This window comes from Ornithorhynchus anatinus, chromosome 17 (genome assembly GCF_004115215.2).
Source record: "Ornithorhynchus anatinus isolate Pmale09 chromosome 17, mOrnAna1.pri.v4, whole genome shotgun sequence".
In the NCBI taxonomy this organism is placed as follows: domain Eukaryota; kingdom Metazoa; phylum Chordata; class Mammalia; order Monotremata; family Ornithorhynchidae; genus Ornithorhynchus; species Ornithorhynchus anatinus.
Window position 1 is genome coordinate 496,694 of NC_041744.1, and position 15,710 is coordinate 512,403.

The 15,710-nt window shown below is 59.2% G+C and overlaps 1 protein-coding gene across 1 annotated transcript in view; it reads right to left on the reverse strand.

Annotated features, from left to right (window-relative positions):
• Window positions 1-15,710, reverse strand: part of AUTS2 (activator of transcription and developmental regulator AUTS2) — a 153,603-nt gene that overhangs the window by 8,008 nt on the left and 129,885 nt on the right. Inside the window, exons 10-20 of the mRNA XM_029082460.1 lie at window positions 13,692-14,109; window positions 12,295-12,533; window positions 11,723-11,961; window positions 9,574-9,624; window positions 8,082-8,177; window positions 5,040-5,111; window positions 3,213-3,242; window positions 2,416-2,487; window positions 1,680-1,821; window positions 1,281-1,403; window positions 124-201 (exon numbers count right to left, since the gene is read on the reverse strand). Of these exons, the coding sequence (XP_028938293.1) occupies window positions 124-201; window positions 1,281-1,403; window positions 1,680-1,821; window positions 2,416-2,487; window positions 3,213-3,242; window positions 5,040-5,111; window positions 8,082-8,177; window positions 9,574-9,624; window positions 11,723-11,961; window positions 12,295-12,533; window positions 13,692-14,109 (1,560 nt within the window). The remainder of the gene's footprint in view (window positions 1-123; window positions 202-1,280; window positions 1,404-1,679; window positions 1,822-2,415; window positions 2,488-3,212; window positions 3,243-5,039; window positions 5,112-8,081; window positions 8,178-9,573; window positions 9,625-11,722; window positions 11,962-12,294; window positions 12,534-13,691; window positions 14,110-15,710) is intronic.

Sequence of the window (15,710 nt, forward strand, 5' to 3'; positions counted from 1 at the left end):
TGTGTACCTCCCCACCACCCTGTCTGTTCACATCTGTCCCCGTCCCACTCTGTCACTCCAGCCCTGTCCCTGTCCCCTAATCTCCGTCCCCTAACTCCCAGCAAGGCAGCTGGGGTCTCTTACCCAGGTGGGCTGCAGGGTTGAGGAAGTTGCTGTGATGCGGCGGGGGTCCGAATGGGGTCCCAGCTGGGTGGGCGGCACCTGCCAAGCCCCACAGACTGTGAGATTCCCAGGCTCGGACCCATGGCCTCCAATCATGCCCACTGGTCCCCTTGCCTCGACCCCAGGCCAGAAAGGGGGTGCGGGGCATTGGATGGGGCGGGGGGCCACAGTGGGCCATTGGCTGGGGGTACAAGACTGCCCCCCCTCCCCGGGCCGAATCAGGCTGCACCAGCCTGGTCCGGCATCTCTGTCCACCCCCTGTGAATCTCCATGCTGAGGGGCTGGGAGGTGGGTGCCGAGGCTAGCTACCATGGGGACCTAGCTGCCAAGGCCCGACAGTCTACAGGACAACCTCCAGGACTCCAGCTGGCCTGGGATGGCCTCCAGCGGAGAAGGAATGGGTGACACCCACAGTCTCACAGATGTGCTTGTAGCTGGGTGATAAATAATTATGGAGGGAGAGCCATCGCTGATAGTGTCTGTGCTGGGTCACTTATTGGGGAAGGGTCAGGGTGATGAGGGGAGTTGGGTGGTTGGTGGTCATCACTGGAGGATCAAGGGTGGCAGATGGTCTTCGCTGGGTCACTCAGGGAGAGTCAGGGGTGTTTTGGTGGCCTATGATGGGTCACTGGGGGAAAGTCAGGGATGTTGGGAGGTGTGCGCTGGGTCACTGGGGGAGAGTCAGAGATAGAGACGGGAGGGTCAGGGACGGAGGTGGCAGGAGTCAGGGAGGTGGCAGGAGTCAGGGATGTGGGGTGCATGCTGGGTTACAGAGGGAGAGTTGGGGGCGGAGAGGGGGAGAGTCAGTTGTGTCGGAAGGTCCATCCTGGGGGGAGTCAGGGGTGTGGGGTGGTCTGTGCTGGGTCACTAGGGGTGAGATAGGGATAGAAAAGGGAGAATCAGGGGTGTGGAATGGTTCGGGCTGGGTCACTGGGGGAGAGTCAGGAGTGGAGGGGGGTCCATGTTCGGTCACCGAGAGAGTGGGATGACCCATTACTGACCACGAGGGCGGGGATGATAAGGTGGACAAGAACCCCAAGGTTCCTGAGGAGACCAAGCCCTACACTGCACAGGCACACAGAGAATTGCTCATGGCTTTTACCGCCATCCACACGTACCACTGCTGGGAAGGACAACCTCCCAGTTCGTATTGCCTTTCCTCAGGCCCTCCAAAGCCAGGGAGCGTGTCTGCGTGACGTCACTCAGGGCTCTTCCTGGCCCAGCGGCTAACGTGGCCACATCTGTATAAACAGTAACGACTTCTCACCATCTTCTCCCCTCCCTCTGGTAACTGTCTTCCCCCAACTTTTCGACCCACTTGCGGGTCCTTCCCCATCTCCCACATTGCCGGTAACCGGTCCTTCACCCCCATGCAGTCCCGCAGCTGTCCGGGCCGGGGCAACAGCTTGAGCGGCTGGCTGTGTCGGCACCCCCAGGGGGCTTGGGCCAGGATGATGGGACGGTGTCTCCCCGGGGTCGGTCGGGCATGCAGCAGGTGGGTTTGTCCTGGGGCTCACCAGCGGCAGAAAAGAGGGTGGAGGGTCGAGCGAGGTCGTGGGGGTGATGGATAGCGCCAAAGAGACTGGGTCCTGGTGGACGGCTCAGGAACTCTGGCTTCAGACCAAAGTCCAGCTTGTGCGGATCCGACTGCAGCTGCTTCTGCAATGGGAAGGTTGGTGGGGCAGGGGGAGGGGGATCAGTAAATGGGGCATTTGAGGGCTGTGACCCCCTCCCTCCCTCTGTGCCCCATCACAAATCCTCCAGATCCCTGCTCTCCCCACCTTCATAACCCTCTGAGATTTCCACCCCCCTGCCCCAAATACTGTTAACATCCCCAAGTCCCACCTCCCGACTCCTCCTTGGTTCTCCCTGGCTCACGGCCCCCCTGGGGGCACTTGGGCACTCAGCAGTAGTCGGGCTCTAAATGGCCTCCAGTATCCATCTCTCTGGTTTCTGCCCTCCTATTGACTGACTATTCTTTGTGCATCTTCTTTGCCAGACCACAAGCTCACTTGTGGAGGGCAGGGAAGCGGTCTTCCCCTTCTATTCTACTCTTCTAGCACTCTGCGGCCGGAGATGCCCACTCCAATGCCCACTCCGATCCTCGATTCCCAGACAACCTTCTGTACAGTGCTCTACACACAGCCAGTGCCCATTCCGGTGCCATGCCCACAGCCAGAGCCTGGCATGACATCTGGCCTGCAGAAGGCCCCCACTAGGCCTACAGGGATGGAACTGAGGCTGGGAACTAACCTTGACCTTTTGTTGGTGGTGGTAGATCTGCCAGGCGATGTGGACGTGCATTGCGCACCACTTGCCTGGTTTCTGGAGGAGAAGAGGGATGGACGAGACAGACAGATGGACAAACAGCCTGAGCTCACAGGGCAGGTCTGCTGGAAAGCCCAGTTCCCACCTGCCTGGGGGGTGAGGGAACTGACTGCACTTCTGCCTTCTTCCTTTGGTAGCCAGCAATGCCAATCATCGTGTGTGTGTGTGTGTGTGTGTGTGTGTGTGCTGTGAGCCTTGAGTCACCCAGCAGGCCAGGGCAGAGCTGGGGCAGCACCAGGTCTCTTCACTCTAGGCAACACAGCCATCCCAGTTGGCCTCGATCATGGAGGGGCGGGGTGAGTGGAAACAGGCCCGGTGATGGAAGGGCCACTGGTCCAAATAGGTTCTCTGCTAGCCCTGGAGGGGGTGGGGTCACCCCGAAGCTCCCAGACCTTTTTTGAACCTCTTCTACCAGTCGGTCTCCCTGAGCCAGGGCAAAGGGTGGTGAGATGGTGGAGGGTTTGGTCCATCGAGGGTACGGGCTGGGCACCCTTGCTGAAGCCAGTCAAGAGGGAGGGTCTCGCCCAAGACGTCCGGCCCCTGGTGCTGTGGGTGCTGAGGGCCTGAATGGAGATGGGTTCTCAGCCCTGGCACCATGCCCGCCCCCGGGGCCCCGGCCTGGATCCATTGGGAATCTGCCTCATCCCCCGCCCCCTTCCCCACCCCTACCCTCGGCCGACCCCAGTCCCAGGGCTGGGGCTGGGATAAGCATGTTCCCTTACCCTCAGGAGTGGCCGGAACGGGTCTGTCAGCTGCAAAGAGAAGACAAGCTTGGTGACCGCCCGCCACTCAGACCAGCCGATCATTAATGCGATCGTGCTGCTTCGTCAGGGGAGACGGAAACGTTAGAATCCAACTTAACCATGAGAACCCAGCTTCCCAGCAGCGGCTCTCTCTCCATCACCCCAATGAGTCTGGAATCCCCGCGGCAGTTTCCCCATCCAACATCCCACAAAGTCACCAGACCCCTACTCTCTCCATCTCTGAAGCCTCCTGAAATCCCACCTCCTCCAGGAGGCCTTCCCCGATTCATTCCCGACAACCCGGTCCCAGGAGCCGAGAGCCTCCCCGGCATCCCGTCTTCCCAGCCAACTTCAGCGCCGAGGTACTACTACTAATAATGATGATGGTACTAATGTATACTCCGTCGGACTATCAATCACGTTCTCTGCTGGCCCACCCTGACCTGACACCATGTCATTGATCACCGTCCTACTTCCACAGTTTCTAAACAACCTGGGTTTGCCTGTCTCCTATCTTAGAGTGTAACCCCTATGTGAGCAGGGAACCAGGTGTCTTTATTCTGTTCTCTCCCAAACACTTGGCACAGTGCCCCACACACAGTAGGCATCCAGGAAATGCCAGTGATTGACTGACTTGACCGATCAATTAGTAGATTGATTTGGTTGAGTGACTGAACCTCTGACCAACTGACTTCTTACCAGAGTGCTTGACTGACTGACAGATGGCACATCAACACCGGCATGTGGTACAGGCGCCGTGGCTTCGCCAGGGTCCGGTGCCGCTTGGCCTGGGGACGGGGCCGACGCTCCTTCCTGGCCTCTGACACCCCTCCCATCAGGGGGTCGTGGTCACCCTTCTGCTCCCACAGTTTGTAACCAACTGCCCTCCCCAACGGAGTGGTGGGAGGCAATGACTCTCCCCCACTTCAAAGCCTTATTGAAGGCACATCTTCTCCAAGAGGCCTTTCCTGACTAAGCCCTCCTTTCTTCTTCTCCCTCTCCCTTCTGTGTCACTGTGACTCACTCCCTTTATTCAATAGTATTTATTCAATAGTATTTATTGAGCGCTTACTATGTGCAGAGCACTGTACTAAGCGCTTGGGATGAACAAGTCGGCAACAGATAGAGACAGTCCCTGCCGTTTGACGGGCTTACAGTATTCATTCCCCCTCCCAGCCCCACAGCACTTATGTTCACATCCCCAATTTATTTATATTAATGTCTGTCTCCTCCTCTAAATTGAAGCTCAGTGTGGGCAAGGAATGCGTCTGTTAATCGTTCTATTGAACTCTCCCAAGCGCTTAGTACAGTGCTCTGCACACAGTAAGCACTCAATAAATATGATTGAATGAATGAGTAGGGATCCAGTGAGAGGGTTCATTGGGTCCACCTCCTCCCCCCGGAATAGCTGCCGTGAACAAAATTCAGATTTGGAATCCAGCAATTCCTTGTTCACCTTCATCCACACCCTTCTGGATTCTCTAAGCTTGCAGACTCCCAACCCTATCTCCCTATCCTTGGCCAGAAGCTCTGTCCATCGGTCTATCTGTCCTTCCCTTCCTCCCTTCGGGCCATTCCGGTTGTCCTGCTACATCTTTCCTCAAATGCAACCCGCTGCATCCATGGATGTCTGTTATCTCTCTACTGGCATTAGGGCAGGTCCCCAGAGCCAGGGAAGCCACCCTTTTCTTCTCCTGCCTGTCTGCCTCTCAAGTCACTACCCCCATGCTCTGCACATAGAGGGCTCCCAGCACAGCACTGTCCAGTTAATGCCATGAAGAATGGTGGCAGGGAGCTAGGACTTACCCTTGGGTCCTTCTGCAGGAGGGTGTGTGGGACAGTGCCAGGCCGGGCAGCCACGTCAATGGGGCTGGACGTCTGAAAAGAAGGCAGGACTGGCCATGAGACTTGTCCAGAGGGACCCTCACCCAACCTGCCCCTCCTCACTGCCCACCTATGCCCCCTCCTCCCACCTGATTGACCAGACACCCAGCCAGCGCTGGGAGCGACCCCTTAGTTGTCCTGGTCAGGAGCCACCCAGGGCCATGGTCCTGCCGTAGCAGAGGAGACCAGGCTCTCGAAGTGATTTGGCTGCCAACCCCAGTGGGGGGACTGAGGCACCTCCTGGGGCCTCAGGGGTGGTAACTCTCAGAGGACCCTCTACCAGCCAAATTCTGGGGAAATTGGAGCAATCCTGGTCAGTCTGGAGACCAGCAGGACAGGCAGGTGGGACTCCAGCTGCCCCAGAGGCAGGGGGCTGTACCGGGTGACCACTTGAGGTTTCTCCGGGCCCTAGGATTTGAGGAGGATTCACTTGACCCTTCCAGGGTTCTGACCCTGGTAACGTTAGGTCACTCAATTACTTCTTCAGCTATTTTGCCCCACCATCTGTCTCTAGATCCTGTGATGGCAGGGGCCGGCAACCTTTGACGCAGGAGAGTCAATCAAAATGAAACTTCCAACAGTTGGTGTGCAAACTGACCCAAGCATCAAGGCGGTCTTCCCCATCTCCCTGCAGAGTTACCGCCACTCCGTGTGGGAGTGAATCTCTGTCAGCAGCCGTGGACAAGGCGATAAGCTCATGTGGACTGGCTCTGGGGACAGCTTCTGCCCTCGGAACCCACAGGAGCAGGTGGTTTCCTCTCTGGCCAGCTCGGCATTGCTGCTCGGCGAGAAGGCAAGAGCCACCCTGCCGCCCAGTGAGGGTGGGGGATGGGAGGAAACCGCTGCCTCCCTGTCCAGCCTTCAGAGGGCAGGAGTGGAGCTGCCATCTTAGCTCCTGCTCGGCCCTCTTCAGGTTCAAAGAAAGAAGACCTGCTGGGCCAACTACTTATTTCCTGACTCCAAAGGCTGGGCCGAACCACCTCCTTTTTACCCCCCCCCCCCGAGAAGCAGGACAAGTCAGCTACTTTCTGCCCCCAAAAAGCAGGGTGGGCAAGCTCCTCCCCAAACTTAAGGGGAGGGGTGGGCTGGGCCAGATACTTCCTCCTGCCCAGAAAGCTCTCAGGGGAAAGTTCTCACCTTACTGGTCTGACTGACCAGGGCCCATTGCTCCTGTGCCTGGGGACCACAACTGGCATTTAGAACAGGCGAATGCAGCTGGCCAGCTATGGGTTCCCGGCCCCTGAGCTGAGACCTGGCCTTTTCTCCTGCTCCTCTCTGTCAACAGTTCAGTCTGCCTGCCTTACTCCTTCTCCCCATTAGCTTGTAAGCTTCCTGAAGGCGGGGGACGGGTGTCATGTTTCCAGTATACTCTCCCACAGCCGATGCGCAGCACAGCACTCTGCCCACAGTGGGCAGCTGGCACAGCTCCCTTCACATAATAGGCACCCAGGACAGTGGTCTGCCCATACCAGTGCCAGAGACAGGGTTCCATCTACAACAGGTGGCCAGTACAGTGCTCTGGTCACAACCAATCCCTAACGTAGCACCCAACCCAGAGCCAGCGACTGGTACAGTGCTCTGCACACAGCCAATGCCCACTACAAGAGCCCAGTCCGGGGCTCTGCAAATACTACAGCCTAACCCCCCGCACACCGACTGTCTATCAGATTGACCGCATGCAAAGTCACGGTGGCCAGGGAAGTCTCCATCCCCATGGTGGGAGGGGGGAGGGCAGGGAGGAGAACCCATTTCGGAGGCTGTGCCAGCCTGTCTCGGCGCAGACCCATCCCGCCAGAAAACATCCGAAATCAGCTGCAGAATGGGGAACAATTAAGCTGCAGAGTTGTTAACAGCCTGATTAGCATATACATATGAAGAACGCCACTAATGAGCCGCAATCTGCATTTCAATCAAGCGGCTGGCCAGGAAGGGCTATTTCAGGACCCCAGACACGGGGGTTGGCTGGGAGCAGGCGAGGGCGGGGTGGTGGGGGCTGCGGAAAACCGGCGGGGGAGGGGAGTGCTGGGGCCATCAGCACTGGGTAATGGCCAGAGCAGGGACACTGACGGTAAAAATCAAAGCAAGCGATTAAAAAAGGAGTGACAAATAGACTCAGACTATGTGAGGATGCATTCCTCATAGTCAATGCGTCACCAACAAGGAGCTCACGCTGAATTGACTTCTCGGGCACTTTTCACGTTTCTATCTGCCCCCTATTCCTCTTCCCCTCGGACAGCAGATGGTCCAGGATGTTGCTAGGCACCCAGGCGATGCTCAGGAATAATAATAATGATGATGATGATGATAATCGCTGTGGTATTCGTTTAGCACTATGTGCCACGCACTGTGCTAAACCCCGGGGTAGAAACAAGATAATCAGGTTGCACACAGTCCCACCTGGGGCTTTCAATCTAGAAGGGAAGCTAAACCGGGATCGAATCCCCACCTTATAGGTGGAAAAACTGAGGCCCAGAAAAGTGAGGTGACTTTCCCATGGTCACAAGTTGCAGGCCAAGTGGCAGGGACAGGATGAGAACCCAGATCCCCCGGTCCGGGTTCCTTCTCCTGGGCCACTGCTCTGTACAGAGACGGCACCCAGGAGGGGATCTACATACAAGAGGTGCTTAATGGTAAATACCATTGATTGGTTCATTTCTCCATTGGGGCAGAGCTCCACATCTCAATCTTAACTCCTCCCCAGATGCCCAGCCTCCTGCTCCAGGTGTTCTGTTCATGTCACTCCAGAGCCAGTCAAGGTGCCCGAGGGCCGCCGGTCATCCCCCCCCAGCCAGCAGCCCCCAACCTGAGGGCAGGTTGGTCCGGAGAAGATTAGACCCCGAGGCAGACTGGTCCGGGCAACCTGACCCTTGGCGTCTTCACTCCACCGTATGTGGGGCTGTGAGCATGCCCAGGCCCGTGCGTGTGCATGCCCAGGTCCGTACACATGCATGACTATGCCCTCACCTTGGGTTGAAAAGCTCCTTGCAGCGAGCCGAAGGGTCCGGTGGGTGGAACCATTGGGCCCATCCCCGACACAGCTGGAGGGTAGCAGTGGAACAGCTGTTACCAACAAAGACAGAGGCAATACTTGAGCGCCATTCCCAGAATCCCCCGCTCCCGCCGCCGGTCTGGATAGTGAAGCCTGAAAGCCTCCTCCTGGGCTCCCTGGTTCTCCTGCTCCTGGACTGGCATCCTCACAGTGGTCCACTCTGGAAGTTCAGGGAAGCTTAGGGACCCGCGGGAGATGACCATAGTAAGCGCTCGGTAAATTCGATGGAATGAATGAATGAGCAGCACTCCACAGGGCCTCGGCCGACCCTCGGTCGACTGGAGAGAGGTCCACTGCTCAAGGGCTTCAGTGCACAGAGGGGTGGGAGTTCTTTAGCCAGAGCTCTTGCTTTCAGCCCAGGAAAACTAACTTATCCGAGGCGACCTTCAGTTGCCGCAGTACCAGAGTGTTAACAGGGTCACAATTCTTGACTTTGCCAGATTTCTCCGGGGGAGGATCTACAGAGAGGCTAGACCTCCTGTTGTGGAGAGAGAACCCCACACTGTGACTGGCACTGGCCCTGGCAGGAGGCTCCCACGAGGGGCAAATCTCCCGACTGGTCCTGTTGGACCAGCTGGGAAGGGTTGGGGGGGGGTGGGGGCAGGGGCAGAGGGGAGCTGGTCTCTTGGGGCAGGACCAGGCTGCGCCATTGTTCCTGAGCAACCTCGAAACTGGCCATTGAAGACTGAGGAACAGAAGACCTCTTGTTTCCACCTCTCCTGTGGGCCAGTGTGTGTGGCAGTGGGGAGAGGGTGGGAGAAGAGGGTCTCTTCCCCCTCTTGTTATCCGGCCCCTGAGGGCACGACTGGAAGGTTCCTGCGGGAAGGAGCCATGTCTTCTACCTAATGATGCTAATTTTGGCACTTTTTAAGTGCTTACTCTATGCCAAACATTTTACTGAGCACTGGGAAAGATACAGGATAATCAGACCCCAAGTGAGGCTCACAGCATAAGTTAGAAAGGAAAACAGGTACCTCTACTAAACTCTCCCAAAAGCCTGGCACAACACTCAGCACACCCCTAGCAGCCAGTCCAGCTCTCTGCACACAACAGGCTCCCAGTAAAGCACTCTGCACACAGCTGGCAGCCAGCACAGTGCTCTGCACTAGCTGGTGCCCAGTATGGCTTTTACATATTGTGGTGGGCAGGCTAGGGCTATGGTGTGGATTCTGTGAGGTCCCCCAACCTGTGCTCCAGGACTAGGGCGCATGCCTGACTGATGGACTAGGTGCCAAGCTTCTCCTTCCCCCACCGAGTCTCTCCTCTGAGGACCCCCATCCCTGTTCCTGCCAGCTCCTCCCTCCTGAGGCCTCAGACCCCTCCGGCCCCTCCCCCAAGAGCTGTACACTCTACCGGCCCCTCCCCGCAAAATCGTGAGCCCCGCACTCAACCCAGCACGACACTCACGCTGTGGCTGTGCCGATAGAAGGGATCGACTTTCGTTGGGTATTTATCAAACTGTCAAAAGACCAAAGCAAAATCAGTTACTTGGTGTTGCTGTGTCTGAGCTCACCGCCCCCATCCTCTCCTCCTAGACCCCCTCCCTACCTGCACGCTCACACACAGCCTCTTCCCCCCTACCCAGAGGCAAGACATAGGCCAGCAGGCCTACACCTTTGGCCTGTTTGCTGGGCCCCACAGGCCCCAGCCCCAGACCACGCTGGAAGGGCCAACCAGATGGCAGGAGCAACGGGGCTTCCTCGGTTCCTCTTCAAGTCCAGGCACGGGCTAACTGGCGTCATCCCCCTCTAGCCTCGAGACCTGGGTCTCCACAGTCAGCGGGCAGGGGGCATGACTGTGGGCTGGAGGCCGGGAGGGGTGCAGGGGATGCCTTGGCCTTGTACCCTGGCACGGACTGACCCTCACCTGATCCCACACCACTCGGTCTGAGCTCAGACTAGGAACCCTCAGGACCATCGCTCCTGAGAGTGCCAGAACCTGGTTGGCTCCAGTTCACCCCTGCCCACTTCAGTCACCCTCTAAGTCAGCCCGAGACAGCCCCCGGTCCACCCTGCTGGCGGGCCCGATTTCATCCTCCTGCCCGGCTCTGGTCCACTGTGACCAATCCTCCAGCCGGCCCCAGTCTCCGCCAGTCCAACTGCCCGGCTGGCCTCAATCACCCCACATCTAGCCCCGGTCAGCCCCCAGCCCACCCCCCGGCTGGCCTCAGGTCATCTTGTTTGCCGGTTTGAGTCCACCATGACCCAGCCCCAGTCAGCCCCCAGACCACCCAACCTGATCCATCCCTGGCCAGCCTCAGTTACCCCCTGGCTGGTTCCGGTCAGCCCCCAGTCCCTCCCATTCTCAGCCAGCCTCAGTTACCCCCAGCCGGCCCCAGTCAGTCCCAGTCCACCTCCCCGACCAGCCTCAGTCACGCTCTCGGCTCCAACCCTGGCCAGCCTTAATTACCCCATCTGGCCCCAGTCCCCCGATCTAGCCCTGGCTGGCTCGGCGACAACTCGGGGCAAACCAGTGAGTGATGGAGGGGAGTGGATCTTTGGTGGGTGGGGGTGTGGTTTCCCCACATTTCACACGAGAGTGGAGCTGGATGAAGGTCAGAGCTGTGAGCTCCTCCTGGACCGGCCCAGCCCCGACTCCCAGCCGGGGGCCGGGGTGATGCCCACATGCCAGTCACGCGGAGGAACACATTCCTCCTGGTCCCCACCTCCAGAATCCAAGATCAAACCTGAACCAGCAGGCTGGAGAGGGGTTTTGAGCCACATACAAAGGGGTGAATTAGGGTCACGAGAAGGCAACTGGGGTTTGGGGTTGAAGGCTGGGTTGGCATTGGAGGTTGGGTTAGAGTAGGGTTAAGGTTTAGAGGTTGGAAGATGGAGTGAGGATTGGAAATTGGGGTCAGGATTAGGATTTGGAGCCGGGTTAAAGTTTAGGGATCGGAGGTTGGGACTCTAGGGGTTGGTGGTTGGAGTTGAGATTGGAAGGTGGAGTTGGGATACGGTTAAGATTAAGGTGTTGGAGGTTGGGGGCGGATTAGTTTTGGTATTTGGGGTTTAAGGGTTGGAGGCTGGGGTTAGGAGTGGAGGTTGGGTTAGGGTTAAGAGTTGGAGCTGGGTTTAGTTTAAGGTTGGGCCGTAGCCTCATCTCCCACGATCTGCACCCCGGGGACCGTCAGGCCCAGGACTCTGATGGGGCAAGGCTGCTGACCGCTCCCCCCGCCCCCCCCTCCCCGCCCCGCACCCCCCCCCCCAATTGAGGCCAGTTTGCCAGATTCTGCCCCCAGTGGCTCCATCTGCTGCCTCTGGTGGGAGCTGGATAGATGAGCAGGGGAGGGGGAGCATGGGGTGGTGCCCGCAGATGGGCAGAGTACAATTCCCGGGTTCGGCCTCCGCAAGCCGCCGGGCGGTGGTTCAGGGCAGCAGAAAGGGCCCCGGGGAGACAGGCTGGGCGAGGGGACAGCGGGTCGGGGGGGAGCACAGAGCGCCCCGCTCCCGCCAAGCCCCGTCCCTCGGCCCTCCCGCCCGGAGGGGCCCCGGGCTCAGTGCCACCCGGCCCCGCCCGGCCCACGGGAACGCACGTTCCGGGCCCGGGTACGCACCGTGGGCGGTGCCGGCGCGGGCAGGAGGGCGGAGGGCGGGATGGCGTGGGGGAAGGGGGTGAAGGTGTGCTGGTGGGTGTGCTGGTGCTGGTGCTGGTGGGTGTGCTGGTGCTGGTGCTGGTGCTGGTGCTGGTGGAACTCCGTCCGCAGGTAGGGCGGGGGCCCCAGGGAGGCCCCGCGGTCCGTGCTCTGGGATGCCAGGAAGCGAGTGTTCAGCTCCTGGCGCAAGAGGTCTTGCTCTGGAGGAAAGCGGAAACGGAGGCGGTCGGGGCTGGGTGGGGCTGGTGGGGCAGGAGGAGGGCTGGGACCCGACCGCCGGACCTCTCACGCGGGGGTCCTTCTCTCTCCTGGGGGCGGGGGAGTCCAGTGCCGCCGCCCCACTTCACGGGTGGGGAAACTGAGCCACACCACCCCATCTCTGCTGTCTCTGGGGCTCCAAAAGTGGGCCTTTCATCCCTCCCTCCCTCTCTTGCTGACTCTCTCTCCGTCCCTCAGCTGTCTGTCCACTTGTCCGTCTGTCTGCCCCGTCCCCCCCCCTTCTCGCGGCCAGCCTCCCACCCGCCGGCCCTCACCTGAATAGGAGGCTCCCGCAGGGTGCCCGGCGACCTGCAGGGGCCCGGAGGTGAGCGGGGGCGGCGGGGGCAGGGCGGTGGACGGGGCAAACATGGTGGGGTGGTGGGTGGGAGGCTGGAGGGCGGGGGCCAGGCTGTGCAGGGCGAGGGGGAAGGGGGAGGCGGGCGCGTGGTGAGCGAGGTGTGGCGGCGGCTGGGCCTTGGCCGGGGGGCTGTTTCTGCTCCGGCTGCTGCTGCTGCTACACAGCGGGGACCAAGAGAAACGCGGGTTGTCACACGGCCACCCGCCCCGGTCCCCCTCCCTCTATCCAGGCCCAGTGCGGACCGGTTCGGATCAGACCAGACCAGGCCAGAGGTGACGAGAGAGGAATAAGAACAAGATCAGGAGGAGGGGGAAGCAAGGGACATGCAAGAGGAGAAACCTTGGCCTCCCTCTCCCTCCCTCCCTCTCTCTGTCCCCTTCCCTCCCTTCGATCAGCCCTTCCTCCTGCAGCCTCTCGAAATTCCACCCCCAGCTTCGCCCCAACTCCCACAATGGAGAGTTGCTGCCCTGTCTGTGCCTGTCCTGCCCTTTTGAGACTGTAAGCTCTTCAGGACAGGGAACCTGCCTCATTTCTTCCTTTGGACTCTCCCAAGTACCTAATACAATGCCCTGTAGACAATAGGCAGCTAGCACAGCGATCTGCATATAACAGGCCCCCAGCAAAGCACTGCTCACAGTAGACACCCAGTACAGAATGCTGCTCGTGGGAGGGGCCCAATTCATTCATTAATTTGATGGTATTTGTTGAGCGCTTTCTGTGTGCAGAACACTGTACTAAGCGCTTGGGAGAGAACAATATACTACTAAACAGACACATTCCCTGCCCACAATGTCCCGTGACTAACGGTGCGGATGGAGATTGTGCCTTGTCCCCGACCCGTGAGGGTCTCCCCCAGCAACACATTAGTTTCAGCTGCCACGTCCTACGCCTGCCCCACTCCCGTCCGTGTGCCTTTCTGTGTATTTGTGTGCTCCTATATGCAAGGGGATTCACATGTGTATACATGCTTGAGCATGAGTGCAGACACTTGAGCATAAGTGCCAATACGTGCATATGAGGGGCACGTGACTATGTGTGGCACATGTACAGTGCTCTGCACATAGTAAGCGCTCAATAAACACTACTGAATGAATATGTGTATGTGTGCGTGCAGACACCTCTCTCTCTTTCCCTCCCAGGAATCCCAATCCGGCCCAGGGGGAGCCAATCCCACAGGAATGAGGCCGACTCTCTAGACCTCACCCGCCCCAGCAGCCCCTGGGTGGGAGGACCGGGGCCTCGGCTTCCTCCCTGCCTCCGGCCCCGAGCCAGTGATCCGGACGGATGGACAGATGGATGGACGGACTCACTCACCTTAAGCTGCTGAGGCTGCTGCTGTTGTAGGCCGTCAGTGGCTGGGGGAGGGCTTGGGGGGCTGGGGGCGGTGGGGGGGCCGGGGGCAGGCTCGGGGGGCCTGCCTGGATGAGGGGAGGCTGAGGCTGGGGCCTCGGGGGCTGCGGTTCCAGGAGGGGGCTCTGGGGCACTGCTGGAGGGGCCTCTAGGCGCAGCGGTACCGGAACGGGGCTGGGGGCAGGGGTCTCGGGCGGGGGCTGGGGCAGCGGGGGAGGTGCGGCGGGGGGGCGGGGGTCTCGGGGGGCAGCGGGCTCCAAGATCAGCTCCTGGTCCTGACTTTTTTCCTGGCTCCTGGCTAGGCCCGACACCTTCGGGACTCCCGCCCCCCTGACGTCCAGGCGCTCATTGCCGGAGGGCGGGCCGGGGCCAGGCTCTCGATCTGTAGGGGGAGAGGAGATGTGAGAGGACAGTAGTGTGGGGAAGGGGTGCGGGGGCGCCCCGCCCCGGAGTTGGCAGCGCTGCCCAGGGGCACGGTGGCTGCTGACCCATCGCCAACACCCCAATCTGCCCCCGGAAATCGCTGCGGTCCAGCCGGGTCCCCTCCAGACTAGGAGGTTCTTGAGGGCAGGGGCTCGGGTTCGGGATCACTCTCAGGTACCCAGAACAGGGAGAGGGAGGCCAACAGGCAACCGCTGCCTGCCGCCCCTGCGGAGTCCCGCTCCCCAAAGGCCCCGCGGGTGCTCGCCCGTGAGGATGCTGCAGCTCACTCTCCCCATGGGGTTTCAGAACTTCAGGAATCTTTGGCTGGCACTGGGCTCTCACTGGCTGGGACGGCGGAGTTCTGAAGCCCGTCGTGTCCCCCTTTTGCCACAGGTCTGGTTGGACTCTGAGCGTCTGTACTGTTTTGCACTTGCAATATTTCACCTTTCAGAAGCAGCGTGACCTAGTGGAATAAACCCGGGCCCGGAATCTCCCCACTCCTCAAAAATCTCCCTTTGAGCACAAACTTCTCACCACCGGCTTAAAGGCTCCTCAATCAGCCCTCTCCTTCCTTCCCATCCTCACTCCTCTCCCACCACACCCCAGCTCGCACCCTTCGCTCCTCTAACACCAATGCATTCACTGTGCCTAACTCTCATCTGTCTCGCCATTGACCCCTTGTTCACTCGTCCCCTTCCTCAGATGTCCAGTCCCTGCTCTCCCCATCTTTGAATCCCTCCTTCTCTGGGAGGCTAAGAACTGGGATTCACGTTTCATCTCCCCATGTGGTACCCGCCCAACCCACCTCAGCACATCCACCCCCACGACCTCCCCGCCACACTTTCGTACCATACTGATTTCCACAGCCTTCACTCTTCTTCCTCCTGATGCTGAGTGTGAAAGTATGTGTGTTTGTGCATGTCTTCCCTTTGGAAGACAGGCAGGGTGTGTGTTTTCTCTCTCTGCTCCCAAGTGCTGAGTAGGTGCTCAATCAATTCCGATTAATTGATTGAGACAAACTCCTGGCAAAAAATGCATTTCTTTGATGGGGCTCGGCAGGGAGAGAATTCTCAGGTAGACAGGGAGACAGACACGGTGGCTTCACTGCTGCCCTTGCTCTGCTGCGTGTCTGCGTGTATGTGTGTGGGTGTCTGCATGTATGAGCGTGAGCTCCACTGCCAAAATACAATAAATCGAATCAGCTCACACACATGACACACGCTCTTCCCTAACTCATACTAATTGCCTGGCTAATTGATGTTTGTTGAACTTTCTCCATTTCGTTGAATGATTAGTACAAAGCTAACAGTTGACATCTGTGGGTGCTTAACTGGCATCTGTAATTACTGTTAATGTTAAATAATCGTCAGTTAATTGGAGTGGTGACTGGCTGCGTGGAATCCCGATCGGGAGCCAGAGAGCACCCGCCACGGGCAGGGTGTGATGCCCGAGGGCCGGGCACCGGCTCCCATCGGGCAAACGGTCCTGTCCCCGTGGCCCACCAGTGGGGTCTCCTTTCTCCCTTTCTCCCAAGCCTCGGAGGGTGGGGGAAACAGTCGG